Below are 27536 nucleotides of genomic sequence, written 5' to 3' on the forward strand. Positions count from 1 at the left end.
TTACTCAGTAATGAGTGGATGATGATGAATATGAGGATTCATTCCTGTATGTGTTTCTTTTCTTTATTTAGATAGACTTTTTGAACTACCATGTGATCAGTCACAACTCAGGTGCTGATTTTTATCAAGCAACTAAAATTTAGAGTACTTACTCACAAAGCTTACAGACTCTATCATCCGTGCACGTCCTGGTTCTGCGGGTCGTTCCCACGCAACAGGAGCAGGTTCAGAACTTACTGGTCCACCCTCGTACAACTCAACACACATCGAGGAATATACAGTAGTCGGCAGCAGGGGTCCTGTCACGCCTCCTCCTGGCACACGTGCAATAGTATAGGCTTGTGCTCACAAATGCAGACTGTTTGTAATGACAGTTACAGGAGCCAGTTGGCATTATAAAACGAGAGTAAACATTATAATATATAAAACAGCAGGAAAAACAACATGATTTATGAGCTAATTGCATAGATTGATATGTTAACTGGCACATAGCTTGTTCCTACATCCCATTTTATACTCTGCTTGTTTTTACTTATTCCTAACTGTTCTATTTGTTCCTCTCTTACAGACACTGGCAGGCCTTTATTGGAAGTGTATAAATAGTGTTTTGATAGTGCAGACTATTGTAAAGTCATCACTGCCAAAGACGGCTGCGAGGCTCGTCTGTATGGGGGAGTGCTGGTGTGTCACCCTAAAGAAGCCATCCAGAAAACCAGAGCCAACACAATGCACTTTGTTGATTTTTCTCCTAAAACTACCTAAAAGAAAGAACTATATGATGTGGTTACAGTAAATGAAGTCCACCAGTGGAAACGGGAAATCCCAATCCCAGTTTTACCCGAAGATGAGTCTCATTCATTACCTGATGAACGAAGGACATCATGGAGCCAACTTGATATCTAATATTTAAGTTGACTGACATCGGACACTGCAGTCGAGTCCTCATTATGGAATCTGAAGAAAGCACAACAGGACTGTCCACAGCTGCGTTGGTGGCCATCGCCTGCAATACATTAGTTGCTGTGCTCCTCCTTCTACTATGTGTCATTCTCTACAGAGCCTGCAGGGTCCCTTCCAGCCAAGAGCAAGAGCCAGAGCTGGCTCCCAGAGAGGCAGAAACCCAGCAGATGAACGAGCACAAGTACCTGTTGACCTCCTGACTGCAGAAGAATGAGTCAAATGTAGCAACAAGTGATGGCGTCGCTGTACTCCTCCCCAGAAAAGGGAATCCAGGAAATACTGGGAGTGACGGCAAGCAAAGTTAAGGCTTATCCTTCCTCGTTTTTAGAGTTAGCTGCTGCTTGAATGCTGGCGAGGCGGGGGGGGGGCGTCACAAAAACAGCAAGGATGAATTGTGGTGGAAAAAGGACATTTTTAATAAGCAGCTATCACTGCAAATCTGGTCCTTGGTTTGACAAAGCGTTCAAGGGAATGCTGATGTCAATGTATGTTAAACACAAGCAGTATCAAGACAAAGACATTGTTACAATGATGAATGCAGGTTACACAGCGACTGAGACAAACGAATGTTCAGCACACAAAGAGCGGCTGGCCTGTTGTTAAAGGTTTCTAAATATATCCTCATATTTTATAAGGTGGACTGAAAAAAAGAAAAAGACTGTGTATTGCTGAGAACAGGAACTTGAGCCTGTGTGGAGTGAGTGTGTTGCTGTCACTAATACATTTCAGCGGACTGTGAGGCAGGGCGCCCTGCTGAGGGCGTTACATAAGGACTGAAGAGGCTTAGTTGAAATTTGTGTCCTCTTTAGTATGGCCCACTGACATCTGCGTCTGCGAGGGGTCACTCACTCTGGACTGAAACACAGGTTGTTCACATACAGACGGATTGATTCTAGGACTGACTCAGTGGAGTCCTACAGATCGTATACAGAAACTATCCACATCCCACTGCAAAGTAATAATACCAAACTATTTGACCTGTATCGCTGGTACTGCAGTCTCAGTCCCAGCAAGGCATGCTGTAGATTTTATGATTTGTATTTTAAACTTTACAAACTTCCAAACATTTAGCTGATATCCGAGTTACACTGAATAAAGAGTATAAAAGATACTCATGAAAATGTGGGTAATATAATCAGAGTAGGATTAGACATTTTCCACCAGTGGCTTCAGTAGATTAAAATGCAATGCACTGATGAAACATAAATGAAGCTTCTATTTTCAGAGGAAACCACAAATAAAAGTACTCCATACCCTTTTGGGAGGTTTAGATGCAAGAAGCAGTGGAAACACAACAAAGTAACTTGGAAACTCACTGAACTGATACATAAAAGTGGAATATTTCTCTGGAAATAAAGTGTTACGATAAAATAATGACCTGTGTACGAGAGGTACCCCTAAGAAATGGACCTCTTCGAACCAACACAAATGTAATACACGCAGCTACAACAATCCAGACATGTGAGATAGACATATCAGAAAGGCCTTTAATGAGCCGAGCAGTTGGCTGCTTCCTTTTACTGCAATACTGAGGTAAATGTGTAGCTGCATGTCATTACTACCAAATGGCAACAATCATTGGTTACATGTTGCATGAGAAAATGAGAAGATTAAGCAGTTATTTCCAACTGAACTTGTAGAAATAAATAAATGAATCACACATACGCGGGGAAAAGAAAATAGCTGTTTGTGTTCACAGAAAAATCTGAAGGGCAGAGGAGCTCACTGTGACAGAGTGAGAGAGAAAAAGTCTCGGGACACGTTGGCAACATAAGAGTATTAGAGCACTGAGTGGTACTTTACTGAGGGACAAGATCATTCAGAGAAAGAGAAATGAAGGGAGAGGCAGAATAAAGACATACACCACTACAAAGCAAAGATCTCCCTGTAGATGGGAAACTAAAAGGCTCCTAGATCCTCCCTGGACGGGTGCCCAGGACACAGTGTGCCAGCCAAGACAAGTTGTATGGATGAGGCCCACAAGTGCTCAATCTATTACTCTAATATATCTTCACTTGCAGTGACTCTCCCCCCTTACTTTTTAGCTTAATCAACTTGTACACTTCTTATGGAATGGTTTTAATAAATCACTGCAGAAGAGGTCGGCCAAGTCATTGAAAGTCTAATGTTTCCTGGTTTATATGTATCAAGTACTGCATCACCAATAGATGCACTACAATTTGAATAAATAATTTATCCACCACTTATCTTAAATCAGCAGAAAACATTTTAATAAACATATACAAATTGTGTTTGTTATGCTGATGTTATTTAGTGCACGCACTGAACAAAAGGAGTGGGCTTTAATGAAGGAGAAGGAAAGATTGTACCATGTTGCTCTGCTGGGCAGCGAAGCCGCCGTGGCTACATTAGATTGTGTTTTGCTGCGGTTCCTTCAGCAGACTGAGAAGCTTCTCCATCTTGGCTATCTCCACCTCTGGACCCTCAGACAGCTTCTGACCCTTCTTGCTCTACACACACACACACACACACACACACACACACACACACACACACACACACACACACACACACACACACACACACACACACACACACACACACACACACACACACAAACAGAGAGAGAAAGAGAAGAGAAGAGAGAGAGAAATTACAAAGTGTTTATCAAGCACTGAAGGACACCAAGAACCCAGCAGGCAGGCAGTTAACAGGAGGACAACACAGCACAAGCACACAGAAACTGAAATGGATTCAAGGTGAGAATGTTTATATTATTCAATTACACAACAAGCTCTGTTCATCATATTGTGAAATGTCCTATGACGACATGGAGCCGATAGAACACAATCGCAAGGAGCAAATTCAAAGAGATCTTTAAAAGTTATGGTGTGAGTAGATTAAATCCTCCTGGATAGCTTCTATATAAGCATTCAATAAAGAAGCTCAACATTAGTTCTATTGAGCTGCAGCAGCTTGTTCCACCTGAGAAGATGTTCAGCAAGCTTAAGGTTATCAAAGCTCCTGTACAATTGTTATATACTTTTCTAATGCTGCTTTGAACTTTGATTTAAGAAGCCCAAAACAATTATTTTGATTTAGATTAACTATCTTGACCAAGTATTAACATGTTAGACTGTTGAGCTTTAAGAGAGAGCATACATGACAGCTTTTACCGCTGAATTGTGAGAAACAATATTTTGATCTCTCTATGTCTTGTACATATGGTAAATTGACAATAAAGTTGACTTTGACTTTGAATTAATGCAAGTTTCATTTTCAACAATGAAGTAATTTGTGTTAAGTTGTCTCATGCGTTCAAAAAGTTGATGTAATCAGGAATTTGCTTGACCGCCCAGTTTCCATAAAGATATTCAAGATTATTTGATGCAGAAATCAAGAAAAGAGAGCAGTTAGAATTTTGTTTGGGTTTAACGAACCACACAGCTATAATAACATTACAAATAATATTTATAATGGTTGGCTACATTCACGTGTCATGTTGGTGATCCAGAAAAACATACAGTCAATTCCCTGGAACCAGAACTTCTGAATGGGTCTTCAGTGTTACATTAAAAAACATTAAACATTGTTGTAAAAAATTTAATCAAGTGAGTTAATTGCGTTTACTATGATCATCATGAAGCAGAAAAAAGTATAAAAAAGCCAGCTTACACAAAAATGTATTAAAGCTTGTTGATGGACATCATATCCTGCTAATAGAAAAATAGCAAAGCTCATGAATTCTTGTTTAATAACAAAAACATATCACTGTTTACATTAAAAGTAAAAGCGTAATAATGTAGACAATATATTTTTCACCTTATTTCTTTTGAAATGGGACGCAGTGACTGTTGAATATTTAAAGGGTGCCTTCCCTGTCAGCACAGCGGTACAAATGACAGCTGATTTACTAACTCCTCCTTTGAAGCTTGAAAAATATATTTTCATATATTTCGGTGGAGCTATTCTGATATTTTGACATGGATACACAAAGGGCCTGATCAAAACCGACAGCTGTATCCCTGAATAAATGAGCATCAAATCTTGATGCAACATAATATCTCTACAATGACTAGGACTAAATAAAGGTTTGTTCAGATTAGATAGAGGCTGACAGCACAAGAACCATCTCTTACAATTGATGAAACTTGAAAATCAATCGACATCATTGAAATGTACTGTTTAAAGATGTCAACCTGTGTTCTGATTTATTTGCTCAATTTTCGGTTTTTCCTTGCTGGTTAAATTAGCGCAACATTTAAAATCCAAACTTTGTCTGCAAGGCGTCCCGTGTAATATGGAGATGCATACAAATTCCCCCTTTGCTGTAAGGACTACAATTTTGCATCTGCTCATTTTCTAGCAGCCTACACTGATGCAAATATAAATGCTTTTATGCAAGTTATATTCTGGGAAGCAATAATGATAAATACACTCATCAAAATCATAAAATATTTCAGAATGCTGCTTTTATACTGCAACTCTCATCTGGTGATTTGTCAACAAAGAAAAGAGAGAAAGCTGAAAAGAGAACAAATGAGATGAACACATTCATGCTGCACACAGCTGAACAGAGCAGTGTGTTGTGTTGAGCATCGGCAGGGTTCATCTGAGGCTCGTGTACATGCAAAGAGTAATAATAATTTGATGTGTCTAAAGTTTTCACTCATGCTCACCTTCAGGTACAATATACATATGATACAACTTGGTTTCAGACCTGAAAATTCAGCTCAAAATAATGAATGAAAAACTATTTGAGGAGCACCACAGCACAAAGCAAGACAAGTGGACTTGTTCATAGTACGACAGCCAGGAGGATGGACTGCCTTGTGAGCTGTATCAAATGCCCTTCAAATAGGTGGGTACATCACACTTGTGTTGTCACAGTTTGGCTGGCCGGGCCACTGTGCAATGTTCTGGATATATTAATTGGCCATCATGCGCATCGTGCTAGTTTTAGTGGGCTGATGGGCCGACTTTATGAGACATATTGTTGAAAGTGTTTGCTGTGGGTGTTTGTGCTTGATGCTTATTTGCCTCACTGGGTTCCAAAATGCTCTGAGCGCTGTCGGTGGGGCCGAACTGAGCAATTATTTCCCAATTGTACACTTTAGGGCTGCAGTCTGAGGTCACTAATGAGGTTGTGTGTGTGTGTGTGTGTGTGTGTGTGTGTGTGTGTGTGTGTGTGTGTGTGTGTGTGTGTGTGTGTGTGTGTGTGTGTGTGTGTGTGTGTGTGTGTGTGTGTGTTTGTGTTTGTGTGTATTTGTGTGTAAGTACGTGTGTGTTTGTGTGTGTGTTGCAATGCTGTACCCACACAAACTGTGGCTGAAGGAAAACTGTGTAGTGTGTATTGCGCCCAGGCTGTGCAGCCCATAGTGTTGCAAAAATAAATGCATATTACTTAAATCATTACAATTTCTTCTAATTCACATGCACAACACAAATGAAAACGGGAGAGTCTGTAGCGCTGACTCTAAATGGACCCTGATTAAAGTGTTATGACTAATTGTGCCATTCGGTTTTCTTGGGTATTTGAAAGAACTGCTGTGATTAGTTCACGGCTCATTAACTGTAGTCCTCAGAGGCAATGAAACTTTCAAGGACACATCAATTGTGAGTGGACCAAAGCAGTATTTTGTATAGCTGCAAGTTGGTGTGAACACAGATTTATGTATTTAAATGTTTTCTGTTGAGTCTGGGCCGTTTTGGACAGTTTGACATGATGAGTGACAGGTAATATAAAGAGAGAGACTCCATGCATCACTACGGAAACCCTTGAACCCAGAGCATTGAATTACATTTTTCAAGATAATTTTAAGAATGTTTTTTCAAAAAATAATCTTTGTTACAAATTACAATTGTTAATGCCTGGTGCACACTAGAGGATTTTCAAATCTTAACCAGTTTTAGTGACGGATTTAAAAAAAAAAAAAAAAAAAAAAAGAAGTATATTCTAATCATTAGAATGCACAAACCAGATGATTCAGTCAACAAGCAAGACCACACACTTGGCATTGATACTAAACCATGTCAGAGTAGAGAATCAGATCAGATCAAACCTGAAGGTGGACCGATGTTGTTAGCTAGGTAACTAGCACCCAAAAACAAAGTAAGAGAAAAAAACGGAGAATACAGTCGTGGCTTAGGAGACAGAATCAGCACGGCTTATACACTTTGCAGCACAAGCTGGAGATGAATTTGAAAAAAATGTTTTATTGTTGGTCTTGAACCGGGTGAGTGCAAGCTACTGCTACAAGTTAACGTTGTCGTTATGAGTTACACAAGTGAAGGGGGCAGTGAAACCTGTGACCATTAGAACGGCAGCCATTTATACATTACCTGACCTTCCACAGCCAAGGAGATGACGCTCCATATCCGGTCAGCTCTCTTTAATTTGCTAATGTGGGTTTCTGCTCGATATCCCCTTGCTGCTCCTTTCACACTGCAGGATTTCAAGTCTTCAATATCAAATGCATTTGCTATTTACAGTTCGAAATGGGGGAGACTCCAATCCAGTCAGTGACATTAAGATTATGTCTGGAAACATCTCGTACCATGGGATCATTTGGGGAGATATTTGGTGGAGACCAGCCTTGAACCTGAAATGCCCCCACGATTGCTGGGAGGAGAAAAACTGACCCCAAATTGTCCTAATTATCGCTAGTGTGAAGCGATTAGTGATGCTAATGATGGGTTGGGAATGGGATGGCATGTTATTTAGTGAAATTAGCATGAAGTCAGGACTCTGAATGAATGAATCATTTGAACTGCTTTCATTGACCTGGAACACTTGTTCAATGACCTGGAACACTTGGTCAATGAAAGCAGTTTATTATTCATGGCAGTCATGAATAATGAAAAAGTGCAGTCAGCATCCAGATTGTTCACAGATTTAAAGTAAAAGGAAAAAAATAAGTAGTACCAGTATAATAGCAACACTTGCAGAACAAACTTCTCGAAACTGAAACTGCTGTAGAGCCTTAACAATAAAACAAAGAGAGCAAACGTGGATGGGTAAAGCAGCAGCATTTAAAAAGGGAGGTTAATTGTCTTACTGCTTATAAAATAGCTTAAAACAGGTATAGCTCTTGGGTAAATTACCTCAAAGGATTCTGCTGTTAATGACCGTCTCTCTCTCTCTCGCATGTTAAGTTTCTTACCTTGGGCTTCTTGCGTAGGTTAGGAGAGAGTTTGAGGCTGGTGACATGGCCTCGATCATCACCCACTATGATGATGGGATGAATGGGATTGAACTCGATGTGAGTCAGCTTTGTCTTCTTTTTGTCCACCACCTGCTGCTGGCAGAGAGCCTGGTATTTGTTGACGTTGAGGTCAAAAACATGAACCTGGGAAAGAAGAGTCATCATACCAGTTAACGTGTTTATTTTGAACTGTTTTGACCCTCTGACTTAACTGACATTTCAGTTGTACGCTATTACGACAATAACACTGCGCGAGTCCCTCAATAAAAATCGTATAAAAAAACTAACCTCCATATTTGGTCTTGAGGATATAAGTGTTGAGGGCTAAATGTGTCATTACAGATGACTTTTCCTATCCTGTGTGTGTTTTTAATTTTTTTAAAAAATTTTTATTAACAGGAGAATAGTGGTGCACAAAGCTCTGCAGGGATGCAAGTCTGACCATCTGGTGAAAGGAAGGGTGTTCCTAGTAATTCCATGAGTGTGTACTAGTAGTGCATGTGTATGCATGTGTTTCTTTGTGTATGCTGGCAGGACCAAGATGCTTACGATGATTTTATATGCATCTTTATCCAGAAGGAACAAGATCACAGGTATTCTTCTTCCACCTTAAGTGCATGTAGACAATCTGTCGACAACAAATGAGCCCACTGCAAAGCACAGCCCACTCCTTTTATCAGAGATGACTGTGCCTGGGCTGCTATGGTTCACACTGTTTATGTGTATCAGCACCACTCAAGGCATCATAGTCATCATTTGTAACCAATCATCATACTCCACCAGGGTATGACTTTTTGCAACCCCTTATGACTACAGTCATTAAACTACAGTGTTTTTGCTATTCATATATAAGCACTAATGTAACATTAGTCATGGTTGATTACAGTGCACACTGACTACATCTGTAATTCAGGCAAGTACTTGAAGCAGGCAGACATGTTACTGTATTGAATTTATGCCTATAATGTATAATTCATATTAGCATGAATACACAGCCACACATTATAATGTCTTTTCCTATTTTTAAATGTAATACTTTATCTAAAGGAGCTTTAGATACCAGTTGCCGTATTAAACAAGATTCTTAGAATCCTCTCAGAGAGCTCTTAACTTAGCCTAAAACATTTTAGCAAAGAGTCTGAGCTTGGGATTGATTTAGGAAACTTCTCACAGCAACTCTGAGCAAGCAAAGGACAGGAACCCTTATCTTAGTGAGGAGGTGTGGTTCACCCCTTTGCTATGTGTGACATCCTTTTATAAAATGTGATTGGTTGATCAAAGAAATCCACAATAATGGGCACAGAATGGACAGTGACATCCAGTGGAAATAAAATTAACTGCAGGCCAATACGAGATTGTGAAAGAGCTGTTTTTGTTTGTGTGATCACTGCTGGTGAAGACTGCTGATGAAAGCTGCGACAGACTCAAGTAATTTTTGTAGTTACCAAATATCTACGTGCTGCGATCACTTTCATTCCTGTGTTATTGTGTTGAGTGGGAGAAGTGATCGACCACAAACATCATCCCTGCACGATATCATTTTTAGTGTTTTATTAACATGCCGTCATTCAGCATTCGAAGTATATTTCTCTTACCTCGCTGTACTTCCGCAATTTTCTCCACAAGTCAAGAAATTATTAAACTCTTAAAATCCTCCTCCATGCTCCTAATAGCTTTTTTCTTTTAAGGGCTAAGATGCTTTGTGAATACCTTTTATGTTTACAAGGATCTACTTCTAACTTTCAGGGGAAATTCTTAGAAAAATAAATGCAACTCTAAGAATTTTCATAGAATTTCGCCACTAGGAATAACTTTTAGTCTGAGGAATCTTTGTGAATAAGGTCCCAGATGTGCAAAGGATTAAATGCCTCCCAGAAAACTTAATTTAGGTCATATTTAGAATTAAAAGCCAAAGTATTTTTATAACAGCACAAAATCATTGAGGCAAAATAAAACATTGCTTTGGGCTAATGTTGTTAAAGTATTAGATATAAAACTTGTACAAAATATGATGCTAAATTAAATATGTGGTAGTCGATGCGCAAAAAAATTTAAGTGGAGCTGCACAAACAATACTACTAACTTCTAGAAATATTTCATCCTGACACTTTATTTCCTCGACAGCTAGCTCAGGCGGAGAAGCGGGGGAGGGACAGAATGAGGAGATATTTGTTTGCACCACACAACTTTGAGTCATTCTCGCACCTCAGTCTGCCCGGCAGGTCCTCATCCTTATGAACACGTGAGAACAAGCACACAAACACATACGCCATTGTGTCTCTGTCATTTTGAAGAATGGCAGCAGCAGCGGCGGCAGCGGCAGACCAGGTTGTCATCAACAGTTTGTGTACGTCAAGGAGCACGCAGCGCATGCTGAGTCACTCGAGCGCCGTCACACACTTGTCACCGAGAATGAGAAATGCACTGCACTGAGATCTCTATCCTGGGGAAGATTACGCCGATTGCCATCTGAGACTCCACCGCTGAATGTGAGAAAGCTGTCGACATTCAGTCATTCTTCAAGATCTGACGGTAAACAAATCTCAGGGAGAGTTTAGCCTTCACTCGTAATGAATGTAGAAAATATTATTTAGTGGGGATGGTTAAATCCATGTTAGGTTTATTTAAGATATCTCAAAATGTGTGATTGCAATAAATACTAGTATCACTAATCACTAATAACTGGTCGCCAAAGTGTAAACTATTTTTTGTCAAACACGTTACTAAAATCAGACTGGAATTATCTACTCAGTATTGAGATCTGCTCACTGAGAAAAAAAAATGAATCAGCCACGCTGACCTTGACCAGTTTTATAATCTTGTCCTTCCTTTTGCTTTTCAAATTGTGCTTGTGAGATGTATGCCAGCTGATGAACTCTTAATGAGTTTTTTAATAGCTGCTGAAAACTGCTTTTGATCTAGTTTCAAAGAATAAATTAATATCCACGAGACACACACTTTCTAGAAAAGTCATTTCAATCAATTTTTTCGCCAAAAGATTTTCACAATTAAACAAAGTATTGATTTTCTGTATGTACTGCAGGATTCTACTTGTACACTATAACATAAGCATCTGATTTGTACACAGGATGTGAATTTGTTGGGAAATCTGATGTTTCCTCATTTGCATGTCTTATCAAGACTGATGCTTGGTTGAGGAATATTTAGCATAATGAAGGCGAGTATACTAGAGCGAGTCTTGTGGCGTCCTGTGGTGACTAAATGCTGATGTTGGAGAGGACAACACACACACACTATCACATAAGGCATCTCTCAAATTGCCCAGCTCTCATTCCCTCATTGTCATTCTCACTTGACTTCATTTGGCACACTGAACAGGAAATGTGTCAGACATAGCACTCTGGACTTTCACAGTGTGGCGCAGACTGTGAAGACAAACAGATGGGGACAGCTTGCAGCCATACTAAGAAAATATGTGGAGATAAGCAACACAGCATTCACTGAAATTACTTTTGGCTGGAATCAATAACTGCTGGCAGAGCAGGAAACCCCTTTGAGACGAGATACAATGTTTGAACAAACTTGATTGCCTGAGGCTATTCAGCAATAATCTCAGGCTTAGCCTGAGACCATAGCCAGCCAGGTTTAGCCAGCTGAGACTGTAGCTATTATTAAAAGGATATTAATTAGTTGGGTGGCAGGTGGTAGATGGTGCAGCTGTTTGTTATTTTGCATGTTCAGTCAGGCAAGTGTCAAGCTCATGTTATCTTAGGTACACAGCAGATGTAAGGTGCCTGTAACAGCTGTTCAGACTAGCATCCTATAGGCCCTCATATGCAGGTCTGAAGCTGCTTGTATACTGTGATAAGCCAATATCAGTCGGAGCCATGAAAATATCTTGTACTTCACATGCAATTGCATTTTTTTAAAAATCTAATATCTTTATATAGATCATTAGTAATGTGTCCCTTTTTCTAGTCCTAGTTGTACGAAAAACAACAACATTTAAATAAACTTTTTAATACAATTAAGAGATATTTTCTATTCTTAGCTTATTATTAATGAATGCAGTCTGATTCAACACTCCTGCCAGGCATCCTACCTCCATCAGGGTTATTAAATGTTTTTGTTGAAACTGTTGTTGAATAAATTGCATAGTCATTTTGGAACCTGTAGTTTGTGATGGTGTCGTATTGCACTGGACTGAAAGGTGTTATTAATATTTTGTCCACCGTTTGTATTTTAATGACATTGCTAAGTTGCACATTCTTACTGTCTTGGTGCAAAATCTGCATTCTTCCACTAAAAATAAAAAAAAAAACCTGAAGTAGCTTGAACCAGAGTATTCTTAATGGATAATACAAAAATAGTTAGGAGCTGTTGAACTATCAGGTTATGCTGTGGGTTCCAAACTTAAGGAGGAATTTAGAAAGACTTACTGTTCCATCGATTGTCACAGCAGCAAAGACTGTGGAGGAGTAAGGAGCCCAGGCAACATCTCCAACGGGTGCTTTCAGGTCAAAGGTGAACATGGGAGTGCTGGAAAAACCCACCGACATATTAGGTCAGAAGAAACAGGAAATATCAAACTAATCATACTGCATGGACCGCAAAGTGTTCAATATGATGATTCATATAATTATACAAAGCTCCTCTGTATAACTGGAGCGGTTCACACAATCTATCCTAATATTTGATCTGTTCCTGGATAAAAAAAAAACAGTACTTGATTACTATAATCATAGTATTAGTAGACCTGTGACTTCTTTCCTACAAGTTTCCAGTAGTGGAGAACCATTAGTAGACTGTCATGTAACATCGTTACAGCATGTCCAGATACCTGGTCTCATCAGAGCCTGGCACAGGAAACATATGGACTTCAAACAGAAGTTTCCAGCACACTGTTTCTTCACATTATTACTTTGTGAAACACCACAGGAAGCAAGATGAAGAAATGAATTACCGGGCACCTATGGGCCATCTTCAAATATTAAGGAGGGACCATGTGTCCAATTCACATTTGTGTGAGTTTGAAAGTGAAAGTGAGAGAGACAGACAAAGTAAAACTTTCAATAGATTGTATCTATAGAAACAAATAAGTACAGACTTGCATGTGTATAGAAAGCAATTTGCACCTGCAGCGTGTTCCTAACTGGTGTTTGATTTTTTTTAACGGCTGAACTAATTTAAAAACAACACCTGAAAAGGCCTTATAGGCACATTTTACAAGTGAAGCGGAGCTCAAAAGACACACACACACACACACACACACACACACACACACACACACACACACACACACACACACACACACACACACACACACACACACACACACACACACACACACACACACACACACACAGGTTGGTACACAGGGAATTAATAGTCATGCTGAGGATGGCGATATAAATACAGCATTATGTTGTCGTTACTGTTCTGTAATCAACTTTTGCTACCCATTAGAGGTGAGTTACAAATGTCTTGCATCTTTTTCCTGCTAGAGAGCCTCTGAAAACCTCAAATAACGATTAAATATAAATATTATTTCACTGAACAAAATCATAAGAAACTGAAGAGTGCTGGATATTTTAAAATCAACAACTCAGATTGACTCAGATTGCCTGAATTTTTACGATCTATTTTGGTACATCTTGTATGACACTTACACATATGGAGTCACACTCGTTGTCAAGCTTCTACTTTTCACCCAACTTTGAGCTTCACAGGGAGAATGTAACACTGAGTATTTCATGTTTTCCCCCAGAGATTACACCCTCCTCTGCAAATATGCCCCAGCCACCCCGTGGGAGTCACTAGCATAGCAAGTACATGATCCCTCAACAGCCTCCAACTAGCCAACAATGCCAACTGTGCTTAATGGGACACCCAGTTAAGCAGTGACAGAGATTGAAACCTAGTCACTGTAATGGTGGGCGGGCGTGATATACTACAACATGTTTGCGATGGACATGTGTTCGTATTTCTCAATAAATGAAATTACAATAATGTACAACTAGAAAAAACTGCACAGAAATGGAAACAACACTTGATGAAGGGAAACCAAACTTGACGACAAAATTCTACTAAAAAACTAAATAAAATAGAACCAAAAAAGAATGTTAACTTTTCAACTGTCCTACAACATGCAGTGTCTAGAGTTAAAATTATGCCACATCTACAGCAGATGCTGGTATTGCCTCTCTTACTTGATGATGTGGTTCCAGATCTTGACAGTCCAATCTGAACTGCAGGAGATGAAAACCTTTGGATGGAAGTGGTTCCACTTCACATTGTCCACTGGCATGCTGTGGGCATCATAGGTCTCCAGGTACTGGCTTGAGTAAGTCTTGGAGCACTACGGAATAAATGCAACATCTTAATTTTGACTAAGTGGGTGGTTAAAAAAACAACAACAATACGAGGTTTGAGACACCTACTGTGTTAGAGGATTAATGAGATGTCATGGTACAAACAAAACCAACTTACTGTTTAAGAAGTGGACCTATGTGCTTTCACGATACAATATATTAAAGCGCAATAAAGGTACATACAATGCAACAATTTACATAAATCCAAGCTTTCAACTACCTATAATAGATTTGTCTGAAAATTTAACAAACAGCAGACTTAAAGGATTTGAAAACAACTGAAACTGATTTCTAACACACTAAGTGATTTCTCACAGCAGGTAAACATTAAACTGTCCAAAATCACAGATTGTTCACTCATCTGCTTCTAATGCAATATGCACTAAATGGCTTACTAAATAATGAGCAGTAAATTGACATTTTAGAGACTCACTTATTGTCATCACAAACAGCCGAGTGTCTAACAGTCATTTTGCCATCTCTTAAATATATGGAGCATTGCATCCTGGGATTGTGCGAAGTAAGAAGTGCACATGCTACAGATGCTGCTTTTTTTAATTGCAATGCAGAATATCTGTTGTTATTTTTTGAGGGCAGTACCGTGGATCCATTTACACCAGAATTTAGATTCTCAAATAAAATGGTTGACAGTTCATTTTCTGTGCTATACAGTTAATAGGTGAGTGATTCCAGACAGTCATAATGTTGTTGGTGCTTAGATAAGTTCTGTTAGAGAACTTAAGTGGGTTGAAGAGAAACTGGTGAAGTTTGAAGCTGCACATGTGGCAACATGTTTTCTGACTCACTGCACCTTTGTTGGTACTTTAAATATCTGGTTATCGAGTAAAACAATTTGCCATTTATTCAGCCTAGGTAGGTCATTTTAAGTGTTTTCCCTTTTTTCATTGAGAAGGACATTTGCACACTAGGTGATATAGTTTAAAAGAGTGCAGTGGTTTGGTACACATCATGTTGGAGGACTTTCCAGAGACAGATCTTGAGCATTAGCATTCGCTCAGACAGTCTGAAGGTCGGACTAATCAGCGACCAGTGTCAGAGATTAAGTATGAAGATGTAGTTGAGTGTTTTCTTCTAAATGTAGCCGCAGCAGTGGTAGAGTTTCAGCTGGTTTTGGCCACATTGATTGGTTAGAGATGATCCAATAGCCTCAAAATTAACCCAGAGGATTCCCTATGGAGTACCCCGACCTAAATATTCACACTGTGGATTTGGGTCATAAAGCTATAAAAACATTATAAATTTCAAAGGTCCCTCTAACACAACAGAAAACATGACACAACTGTTTTTACACACTAAGTAGTAGTATTCCTGACAAGGAAACATACAAAACAAAAGACATTACTTGGACAGAATTTGTAAAGTTACCTTGTGGAGAATCTAAAATTGCATACCTATATAATATACAGTGCATCCGGAAAGTATTCACAGCGCTTCACTTTTTCCACATTTTGTTATATTACAGCCTTATTCCAAAATGGATTAAATTCATTTTTTCCCCTCAAAATTCTACACATAATACCCCATAATGACAATGTGAAATACATTTTTTTTTTTTAAATTTTCGCAAATCTATTAAAAATCAAAAACGAAAAAAAATCACATGTATCACAGCCTTTGCCATTACACTCAAAATTGAGCTCAGGTGCATCCTGTTTCCACTGATCATCCTTGAGATGTTTCTACAACTTGATTGGAGTCCACCTGTGGTAAATTCAGTTGATTGGACATGATTTGGAAAGACACACACCGTCTATATAAGGTCCCACAGTTGACAGTGCATGTCAGAGCACAAACCAAGCCATGAAGTCCAAAGAATTGTCTGTAGACCTCCGAGACAGGATTGTATCGAGGCACAGATCTGGGAAAGGGTACAGAAAAATTTCTGCAGCATTGAAGGTCCCAATGAGCACAGTGGCCTCCATCATCTGTAAATGGAAGAAGTTTGGAACCACCAGGACTCTTCCTAGAGTCGGCCGCCCGGCCAAACTGAGCGATCGGGGGAGAAGGGCCTTAGTCAGGGAGGTGACCAAGAACCCGATGGTCACTCTGACAGAGCTCCAACGTTGCTCTGTGAAGAGAGGAGAACCTTCCAGAAGGACAACCATCTCTGCAGCACTCCACCAAGCAGGCCTGTATGGTAGAGTGGCCAGACGGAAGCCACTCCTCAGTAAAAGGCACATGACAGCCCACCTGGAGTTCACCAAAAGGCATCTGAAGGACTGTCAGACCATGAGAAACTAAATTCTCTGGTCTGATGAAACAAAGATTGAACTATTTGGCCTGAATGCCAAGTGTCATGTTTGGAGGAAACCAGGCAGCGCTCATCACCTGGCCAATACCATCTCTACAGTGAAGCATGGTGATGGCAGCATCATGCTGTGGGGATGTTTTTCAGCGGCAGGAACTGGGAGACTAGTCAGGATGGAGGGAAAGATGAATGCAGCAATGTACAGAGACATCCTTGATGAAAACCTTCTCCAGAGCGCTCTGGACCTCAGACTGGGGCGAAGGTTCATGTTCCAACAGGACAACGACCCGAAGCACACAGCCAAGATAACAAAGGAATGGTTTCGGGACAACTCTATGAATGTCTTTGAGAGGCCCAGGCAGAGCCCAGACTTGAACCCGATTAAACATCTCTGGAGAGACCTGAAAATGGCTGTGCACCGACGCTCCCCATCCAACCTGATGGAGCTTGAGAGGGCCTGCAAAGAAGAATGGGAGAAACTGCCCAAGAATAGGTGTGCCAAGCTTATAGCATCATACTCAAGAAGACTTGAGGCTGTAATTTCTGCCAAAGGTGTTTCAACAAAGTATTGAGCAAAGACTGAATACTTATGTACGTGTTATATTTTCGTTCTTTATTTTTAATAGATTTGCAAAAATTTTAAACAAACTATTTTGACTTTGTCATTATGGGATATTGTGTGTAGAATTTTGAGGAAAAAAATGAATTTAATCCATTTTGGAATAAGGCTGTACCATAACAAAATGTGTAAAAAGAGAAGTGCTGTGAATACTTTCCAGATGCACTGTATATATAATATCTGGGCACGGCTTTCCATTGACAGATTATGAAAAAGTCTTGCTATAAGAATTAATGACACAAGCCAGGATAAAAACAGCTTTATGGCTTGTGGGGAGAGCTGTTGCATTTCTAAGCAATGACAGTTTGATACTGACCTACAGCGAGGTGAAAGATTCTTAATATGTCCTCTCCTGAGGATTCTGCGCCACTAAACCTTGAAGTGACAGGCATATTTTATCACACGTACTGGGTGTGTGTCAGCAAAACTGCCAAGAGACGTAGGCGAGTAAGGTGATTTTACTGGCTGACAGTAAAGATAGGAGTCCTCTTTCTACCTGTGCAAAAACGCACCATCAACTGTTTCCGAGTGTCTGGTTTCAACACGAAAATGCAATGAGTAAAATGAGTGGCATTTTATATTTTCATGGTCAAGAATTCTAAAGGAAGGAGATGAATCTTTAAGGGGTTCCTGTACACTGTATTTCTATTGCTTATTAAAACATATTAAGTGGAAATGTAATTAATTTAATCACCAATTATAGTATCTTAAAAACGTTCATGTGCTCTATACCCGCTTTATCCTGAACAGGGTCACTTTGAGCGAAGGCAGGGTAAACCTTGGACAGGTCACCAGTCTGTCACAAAGCCAACACAATGAGATAGACAGAAACAAACACCATTCATGCGCTCATTCACACTTAAGGGCAATTTGTTTTTCAGAATCACCAATTAACCTGACATGCCTTTGGATGGTGGGAGGAAGCCGGAGTACCCGGAGGGGACCCACACAGGCAAAGGGAGAACATGCAAACTCCACACAGAAAGGCCCCAGGCCCGGGATTGAACTTTCTCACTGAGGCAACAGTGCTCTTTTTCTGTATATATCATTTCAATGAAGTACAATGTGCCCCACTGCAATGGTACAGCTCTTTTATATGATTTAACTTGTATTTAGATGTCAATGACGTCAATGATGCTCTTTAGTGCTGGAGCCCTTGCTATATTAGGCGGCTGACAGATTAAATCACTTGTTAATTTTACTTGTTTCAGAATATATTCCTCAGGATGAAATGTTGACAATTAATTAATCATTACCACATGCACTTTACAACATTGCCAGCGTGGGCACCAGCCTGTGTGTGTATTGACATTGTGGCACTTGAGTCTCAAGTCTCAATGGGCACCATGAGGATGAGAGAAGGAGGTGGGGGGCAGCCAAAAACTACCAGCTGTCTATAGTGGACAGAGAGCGCCTCTGCTTAAAGAGACACATTAAATGCTAAATGCCGAACCTGAAGCACTCCCAACAGGCCACACACACACACACACACACACACACACACACACACACACACACACACACACACACACACACACACACACACACACACACACACACACACACACACACGAAGGCAAAATTAATGGAAAATGTCTAGCTTATGTATCCTCTAGAGTACAACCGCAGCCGGATTTCTGTAAATGCCCCACAAACAAATTGATCTTCCATTTTCAGAGCAGATTCTGGGAGACAGTATAAAGCCCAAAGATTATATCATTTAGGGGTGGTCGAAAAAGGCAACACATTTTAGGTCTAAGGCTTTGCTAAACAACATCAGCAAAAGTTGCAGATACATTTTCAATGGTCATCCTAATTAACTAAACTAGGATAACCTCCATTTCGGTTATACCGCTGTAAAATATCTTATGTGCTAAAATTTATGAATTTGTTTTGTCTGTTTTCCTTTCTTTGTCTAACTACTTTTGTTCACTGTCATTAATATATATTTTGAGTGGGACCATAGTCATGACATCTTAACATTGGATAATAATGTATACTACCAGCACTATCCCTTTTATTGCAGCTGTACCGAGACCCGACCCTGGATAAGCTTCAGAGAATGGATGGATGAAAGGACATAAATACAGGGCATATGTAGTGTCCACTGTAAAATGAGAACATGCGTTTTATCATTGGATCATTTGAAGAAAGTTTCAAGGTTCTGCCGAAATGATTTAACAGGCTCATGTTGACTGGCAGTCAGATCAACGATTGACAGCTAAATACACACAGCAGAATGTTTGAGTCCCCTCTTTCATTTAAAGTGACCTGTTTGTGTTCCCTTTTGCACTATCCAGGGAGTCTGTATGCCATAACTGACTCCCGGCTCTTTTCTACACCAGAACTTCACTTGTGAATGTATATACAGTTAACGCATGTGCTTATTGGCAGTTGGTTTTGCTTTAACACATGAACAGCTTAGTTTTGGACAGTGAATGAGGGAGGGAGAAATGTTGCAGACTTACTAACAGTATGGTCAGTACATTGTCAAATGTACAACAATGCAGGTTAATGAAAACAGCTGGACTGTGAGATCAGTAACAGGCAATCAGATATGATGTGTAACTAATGACAACTGCTGGTAATGACAACATGACAATATGAAAACACAGATGATTAGCCAGCCTGTTTTTGGAATACCTACTCCTGTCAAATTGCTGAAAAAGTCAGTCTAGAATTAACATCATAATGCAAATTATACACAATTCATACTTAATGAAAACCACTGCTGTCGCCAGTTAAATTACTTTAATGCGATGATGTCTTATTAATTGACACTTTTTAAAACAGTTTTACCATTTTATATCGGCATGTTACGCAAATACTGCAATGTATTGCCATAGATGATTGTGCTGTATTGAGTATTATAGATTTGTCTATATCCTGTAAGTGTCTGGATGTTTCTGTATCATGAGTTATGCTGACAAAATAAGTTAGTCATGACAACATGCTTGATGTAATTTTAAAAGTGGCATCCAACCAAAACCCACATTGCAAAATCCATGAAACATACCTTGTATATTTTCCCCACCTCTGTGCCAACCACAAACAGATAGTCTATCTGTTTATGGAAGTCAAACGATGTACCACAAGCTGTGTAAAAGAAGCAACAAGCACTTAAATTAGACACACATCGTTACAGACACCAGTCTGATAAACAGGACTGAAGAAAATCAGAACTGATATCAGATAAATATTGTCCAGTACTTTTTATAATTTATAGCATTAAATAAGTGTTATAAGTATAATAACACGCTACATGAATAAAGCCTTACCAATTCTGGGTAGCTGTGCAACCTCCAGTCCCACAGAGACAAATCCATTCAGTGACAGTCTGATAATGTCTGTAAAAACCATCTCATTCTGCAATTATGGAAACACACAGTAGATATAAAAAAAACAACACGAAAACAACTACAAATGTGAACTGACACAAACACGCTTATCCATAGCACGCACAAAAGCATCTAATTAGCCACGTATAAGAGAGCAAGTTACAAACATAACATACTAACCTTGACTAGTGTCCAGGACACAACTCTGCCATCAGATGACACAGAAAAGAAATTGTGGTTGTTGTCCATGTCATCATTCTGCCAGCGCACCTGAACAAAAAATGTAAACACATGGACTTAAAACAAGAGTTTTAGTTTGATTTGGATTCAAAATAATATCTGAAAAAGAAGATAGATTTATGTGAAATTTACTTTATTCTACAGAGCCTGAAATTCAGTATTAGGCTGTAGGGTAGTATTGTAACTCAGCATCACTGTATGCACAATGTTGGACAGTTTATTAGTCCACGTTCACTCCAAAATAAGTGGCTTGGGACAGCTTGCAAAATGGAAAAACTTCCATGTGAAGGTATAAATGGATGGAGTGGCTGAAATTAGATTGAACAACATACACCCTGAACTCCTATTACTCTATCCTCCCCTGCCGTGTACCCTAATCTCACCTGCCAGACAGGGTCAGTGTGCTTGCCAGTCTTAGCTGTGCTCTTGTAAGCGGGCTCTTGTCCCTCCTTCTTCAGGTTGTAGACAGCCACACAGCCATCATAGAAGCCTACTGCCACCAGCTGGGAACGTTGCTCATGGATGTGGAGGCACAGGACGCCAGAATTGGTGGGGTAGACGTACTCTGGGAAGCCAGGGTTCTTCAATGTGTAGAAGAGAAGCATGCCATGTCCCTGTTTACTGAAGTCATCTAGACAGGAGGGGGAAACAAGAGAAGATGAATGGATAATCGATTGAAAAAAAAAATCTGCTAAAAAAACAACAACATATGTTCTTCATAGTAAGTGAAAAATACAAATGTTACTAGATCATATTAGATTCGACTAGTAAAGGTTTATTAACGGCTAACTATTCATAGAAAGTGACAATTACAAATGTGACTACATGAAATTAAAATCCTGTGTGAGATAGTTCTTAACTGCTCACTATCCTTTGTACTTACATGACCCCATTCCCACAGCAAACTGATCCTGATATTTCTTATTCCTGTTAAAGAAAGGTGACTCAATCAGTCCCCCTTCTCATGACAGCTACAGGGATATAAAATCACTCGAATACAATTACCATTCTGAGGAAATGTTAGCAGAGTTTATGAGCCAACCTACCAGCAGAGGGCAGTGACAGACAGTCTTTTGGCTTTGTCTTTGAACTTCCACAAAGGGAGCAGAGTGCCCTCCGGGTCCCGAAACTCATCGGAAGGATCCTCAAAGTATGCAAAATCTGAGGGAACATGAAAGGAGGATGACTAGAGGAGAAGGGAATGTGTTTGCTTAATTATCAAATGGCATTGTAGTGTATTATTTTGTCACAAGCCTTATTTAATAGAACATACCTAGTGCTATGTCGCCACACGTATTGTGATAAACTATTCGTTCACAGATCTTGGCCGCCTTGGCCACTCTTTTAAGTTCATCAATCTGTAACAGAAACATGATAAAATATTGGATGAAAACACTTTAAAAAAACAACAACAACATACATTACACTGTTTTATTTTGGAATTGTTTTGATTCATGGTTAAGTTATCATAGACTAACATAAGAACCTGAAAATGATGGTAGAGCATTATCAGGAGTCCTGGGCAACTCATTTTGTTAGCTCTGAAGATACAATTATGGTATGGCAGCTATTAGTAGTGTATAAGTAGGATAATGTGTACGTAGCATGTATCGCAGCACTATATCAGACATAAATAGGAAAAATGGAAATATTAGACACGTTAAGTAGAGCCTGACTAATATATTGGTCAGACAGTTTTATCTGCCAATGTTGGCCTGTCACAGGTATATTGGTATCAGCATATACTGTATGTAGGCCGCAAAAACGTTCTATTTCTATTTGTGTTTTATAACAGTTATTTTGAATTATTAAACACCCAGTGGAGTTTACCGTTTCACTGTTTTGGTGCACTGATGTCACTGTGGACAATAAACTGTCAAATGTCCAGCCTCCATCTTTGTCACGAGCGTTCAATAACCACATTTAAGGGTTTATTGCAAAAAATGTGTTTTATATTTATTCGTGTGTGTGTGCATGTGTGATATATCAATATCAGAATTTCTTTACTCCCTATCTCGCTATTAGCCCTAAAACTCCGGCATCAGTCGGGCTGTGATGATAAGTTTAGGCTAGACAGTTGGTCAGCAGTCGGTTTACCTGACCATCCATCAGCACCAGCTTCTTCTTGCTTTTGTCATCATCCTTCTTTGTTGTGACTTTCTGCTTCTCTTTATTTTTTTCTTGTTTCTGTAGCTCCTCGTGGTATGCATCATAGATCACCCACTGCAGAGAGAACAGAGTTATTACTGTCATCCCAAGTGAACAAAAACGGGACAAAACAAGACTGGTGAAAACATATCTTTTAAATAAGTGAGAGAATTTACTACCTGATTAGAAGTGGAAGAGAAGGTGCTGCGTTGAGGAGGTTCAGTCTGGCAGCTTCTTTCCTACAGCGGAAATAAAAATGATTTTGCTGAAAATTGAGGCGACTAATAATAAACTACAGCAGATAAAATAAGTATTGAACACGTCACCATTTTTCTCAGTAAATATATTTGCAAAGGTGCTGTTAGCATGAAAATTTCACCAGATGTTCGTAACAACCCAAGTAATTCATACATACAAAGAAACCAAAACAAATACATTCAGAAATTAAGTTATGTGTAATACTGTGAAATGACACGGAAAAAGTATTGAACACGCTTACTGATATTTATTTAATACTTTGTACAAAAGCCTTGTTGGTAATGACAGCTTCAAGACACCTCCTGTGTGGAGAAACTTGTCATATGCATTGTTCAGGTGTGATTTTGGCCGATTCTTCCACACAAACAGTCTTCAAATCTTGAAGGTTCAGTGGGCCTCTTCTATGAACTCTGATCTTCATTTCTTTCCATAGATTTTCAATTGGATTCAAGTCAGGTGATTGGCTGGGCCATTCCAGAACTTTATTTTCTTTCTCTGAAACCAATTGAGAGTTTCCTTGGCTGCGTGTTTGGGATCATTGTCTTGCAGAAATGTCCACCCTCGTTTCATCTTCATCATCTGGTAGATGGCAGCAGATTTTTATCAAGAATTTCTCTGTACATTTTTCCATTCATCCTTCCTTCAATTATGTGAAGTTTGCCAGTACCGTATGCTGAAAGCAGCCCCACACCATGATGTTCTCACCTCCAAACTTCACTATTGGTCTGGTGTTTTTAGGGTGATGTGCAGTGCCATTTGTCCTCCAAACATGGTGTGTGGCATCCAAAGAGTTAAATTTTGCTCTCATCTGACCAGACTATATTCTCCCAGTATTTCACAGGCTTGTCCAAATGTTGTGCAGCAAACTTTAAACGAGCTTAAACATGCTTTTTCTTCAGCAATGGAGTCTTGCGTGGTGAATGTGCATACAGGCCGTGGCGGTTGAGTGCATTACTTATTGTTTTCTTTGAAACAATTGTACCTGCTAATTCCAGGTCTTTCTGAAGCTCTCCACAAGTGGTCCTTGGCTCTTGGACAACTCTTCTGATAATTCTTTTCACTCCTCTGTCAGAAATCTTGCGAAGAGCACCTGGTCATGGCCAGTTTATGGTGAAATGATGTTCTTTCCACTTCCAGATTATGGCCCCAACAGTGCTCACTGGAACATTCAGAAGTTTAGGAATGCATCTGCAACCAATGCCATCAGTATGTTTTGCAACAATAAGGTTGCGAAGGTCTTGAGTGAGCTCTTTGCTTTTACCCATCATGAGATGTTTCTTGTGTGACACCTTGGTAATGAGACACCTTTTTATAGGCCATCAGTTGGGACTGAACCAGCTGATATTAATTTGCACTGACAAGGGGCTGGATTGCTTTCTATTTACTGATAGGTTTCAGCTGTTGTCTTGACTTTCCATGCCTTTTTGCACCTTCCTTTGTTCATGGTTTCAATACTTTTTCCCTGTCTAATTTCACATTATTACACATAACTTAATTTCTGAACTTATTTGTTTTGGTTTCTTTGTATGTATGAATTACTTGGGTTGTTACCAATATCTGGTGAAAATTTCATGTCAATAGCACCTTTGCAAATATATTTACTGAGAAAAATGGTGATGTGTTCAATACTTATTTTACCTGCTGTATATACCTATCAATACTGTGTTTTAAATGTACTTCAACATCAAAACCTTCCATCTGTAAATATCAGAGATCTCAACAATTATGCAGAACACTGGCAATGTAGCGCCTTCCTACCCTCAGTGGATTATTGAGAGTCTGGGAGGCCCTCTCACTGAAGTTAAACTGATTGGTAACTTTCAACTCTTTCTTGATAGTTTTGGAGGCAACGCTGTCCTCCTCTCCAGCTTCCTCCACCTCCCCGCCATCCTCTACAGGTGTAGCCTGGGAAAAACTAACAATTAGAGGTTTGTCTTCAAACTCTTGACCTATTTACATTTTGAAGAACTGTTGACTGTTGAAATGAAATGCAAAACATTGCCCAGCACCAACCAGTGGTCTGATTTCAGTTTAAAAAAAGAAAAGACATTTTACCGGGGTCTCTGTTTTCTCCTCATCACATTCTGCTTCAGTGTCAATTGTTGCATTCCCTGGACACATTAGAAAAATTACATCATAATTGACAGTGAAGAAAATGAACATTTTACAGGCAGACTCTGGACACATCTTAAATTTCATGGCTCAAGTTGAAATTGACATCTTGTGGCACCAGTTATGTACTACACCAGGGAAAAAACAACACAACATGCTGTAAAAAGAACCTCTGGAACATGATCTAGAGTTTTTATGGTTTATGTTTGGTTTATGTTTTTGTAAACAGAGAACAGTATTCGACTGGTCATTAACCTCCGAAATTCACTCACACTACTCCGCTCCTCCGCTCCCTTCACTGGTTACCAGTAGCTGCCCGCATCCGTTTCAAAACATTGGTACTTGCGTACTGTGCTGCGAACAGATCGGGTCCAGTCTACATCCAGGACATGGTCAAACCCTACATCCCAGCCCGCTCCCTCCGCTCTGCTTCGACCAATCGGCTTGTTGCTCCCTCACTGCGAGCTAAACACTCTACAAAATCACGACTGTTTGCTGTCCTGGCTCCTAAATGGTGGAATGAGCTCCCCGCCGACATCAGGACAGCGGAAACTCTGTACATCTTCCGCCGCAAACTAAAAACACACCTCTTCCGACTTTACCTTGAACAGTAGAACTTTAGTAGCATTTAAAATGGCACTTACTGATAGCACTTTGTAGTTTGGCTTTCTTGAAGAAATTGTATTTTCTTGATTCCTGTTGTTCTGGGTTTTGTACCCTCATGGTTGAAATGCACTTATTGTAAGTCGCTTTGGATAAAAGCGTCAGCTAAATGAAATGTAATGTATTGTAGAACATTTCAGTAGCTACCTTCAGTAAGACTGTCTCTGACCCTCAGTCTACGGGCCTCATCAGAATCTTTATGCAAAAGGCCGCCATCCAACTCAAAGAGAACAGCCATCTGATCCATGACAAGCGTCGGCTTGAAGGAACGTTCCTGAGAAAAACAAAAAAATTGCTAATCTACAGTACCTTAATTTGATATGAGGTGGCTTCAACATTGCAGTTATGCTTGCATCTGGATGTAACTGCTTTACCTTGAAGCTGTAGCGGACAATATTTTGAGGGGCATGTGGGTTGTTTGCAGTCAGGATCCTCGTGATTTCTTCTTTCAGCTCCTAGTCATATCAAATTTAGATAAAGCAGAGAGCATAAAAATGTACGTATGCCTGACTAACTTGGCAGAGGTGTTGATTACAAGGACATTGAACTAAATGATAACAATCTTAAGAAAACTGAATAAAGCAGAACAGCAGCAAACTCTGAGACTATTCCCTCGACTCAACCCGTCTGATTCTTAAACTTGAGAAGTGAACATTCCCATCCTTCACTTACAGCCTCAGTGAGATCCACTTGATCTGGAGGCTTGGTGACACCTTCTCCATGAAACCACTCTTCCCCTCCATCACCCAGCTCCACAGCCTCTTCCTCATCCTGTAATGTCATATAAAGAAGGGATTTATTATGTCTTAAATAAATGGGGAACAGCATTATGTTGTACTTGCACAAGTCTCTCGTTTTTCTCCCTCCTGTAACAAAATGTCAAAATTCAAAACTTAGCAATTTCTTTAATTTGTTTTGGGAAGTACACCATTGCCTGTGTATAAAAGTTGACATAGCTTCTGGTGCTGTGTTCCAAATGACATACTTATCTTAGTACACATACAAATAGTACTCTTACATGTTAGGACTCTTGCTTGTGTAGTGCAGGAATTTTGATAGGGTTCACCCACCTTTTTCTTACCGGCTGCTTTGGTTGACTTCACACCAGATACCTTTTGAACAGTTGAGGCCTACATCAAAACAAAGGACAGAAAACTTAATGGTTAGCTGTAGTATTAAGGGCACATTAATACGTTAACAGTAGTCTACTCATACTTAGTGCGTCATGAATTTGCCACTTAGCTAAATTACACTAGCTCAAATTAATTGGCAGTTACCTTTCTTGCATATGCTGCTGCGTTACTTTTAGGCACGGACATTGCGTAAAGAGTCTCTTCTTTAAATCTCAACTAACAGTATAACTTGTTAAAACTGTTTTTCCGACACAAAGTGAAAAAAAAACAAGTTTTAAATGGCTAAAAACAAAGAAGG

At 39.6% G+C, this 27536-nt stretch overlaps 1 protein-coding gene across 1 annotated transcript; it reads right to left on the reverse strand.

Moving 5' to 3' along the window:
* Nucleotides 1–1096: 1096 nt before the first annotated feature.
* Nucleotides 1097–27500, reverse strand: dnai1.2 (dynein, axonemal, intermediate chain 1, paralog 2). Its single transcript, XM_069711815.1, has 20 exons — nt 27383–27500; nt 27176–27235; nt 26778–26876; nt 26480–26560; nt 26253–26379; nt 25386–25441; nt 25089–25235; nt 23252–23311; nt 23022–23147; nt 22198–22282; nt 21971–22085; nt 21808–21851; nt 21308–21555; nt 20865–20954; nt 20625–20712; nt 20363–20442; nt 14297–14445; nt 12527–12626; nt 8085–8270; nt 1097–3431 (listed from the first exon to the last, which is right to left on the reverse strand). The coding sequence occupies exons 1-20, from the start codon at nt 27422–27424 to the stop codon at nt 3330–3332; spliced, it is 2085 nt and encodes a 694-aa protein (XP_069567916.1). The 5' UTR covers nt 27425–27500; the 3' UTR covers nt 1097–3329.
* Nucleotides 27501–27536: the final 36 nt, after the last annotated feature.

Source organism: Brachyistius frenatus, unplaced genomic scaffold, assembly GCF_029030835.1.
Source record: "Brachyistius frenatus isolate BFR_SWC_R1_liver_20210118 unplaced genomic scaffold, ASM2903083v1 Contig_4, whole genome shotgun sequence".
NCBI lineage: Eukaryota > Metazoa > Chordata > Actinopteri > Embiotocidae > Brachyistius > Brachyistius frenatus.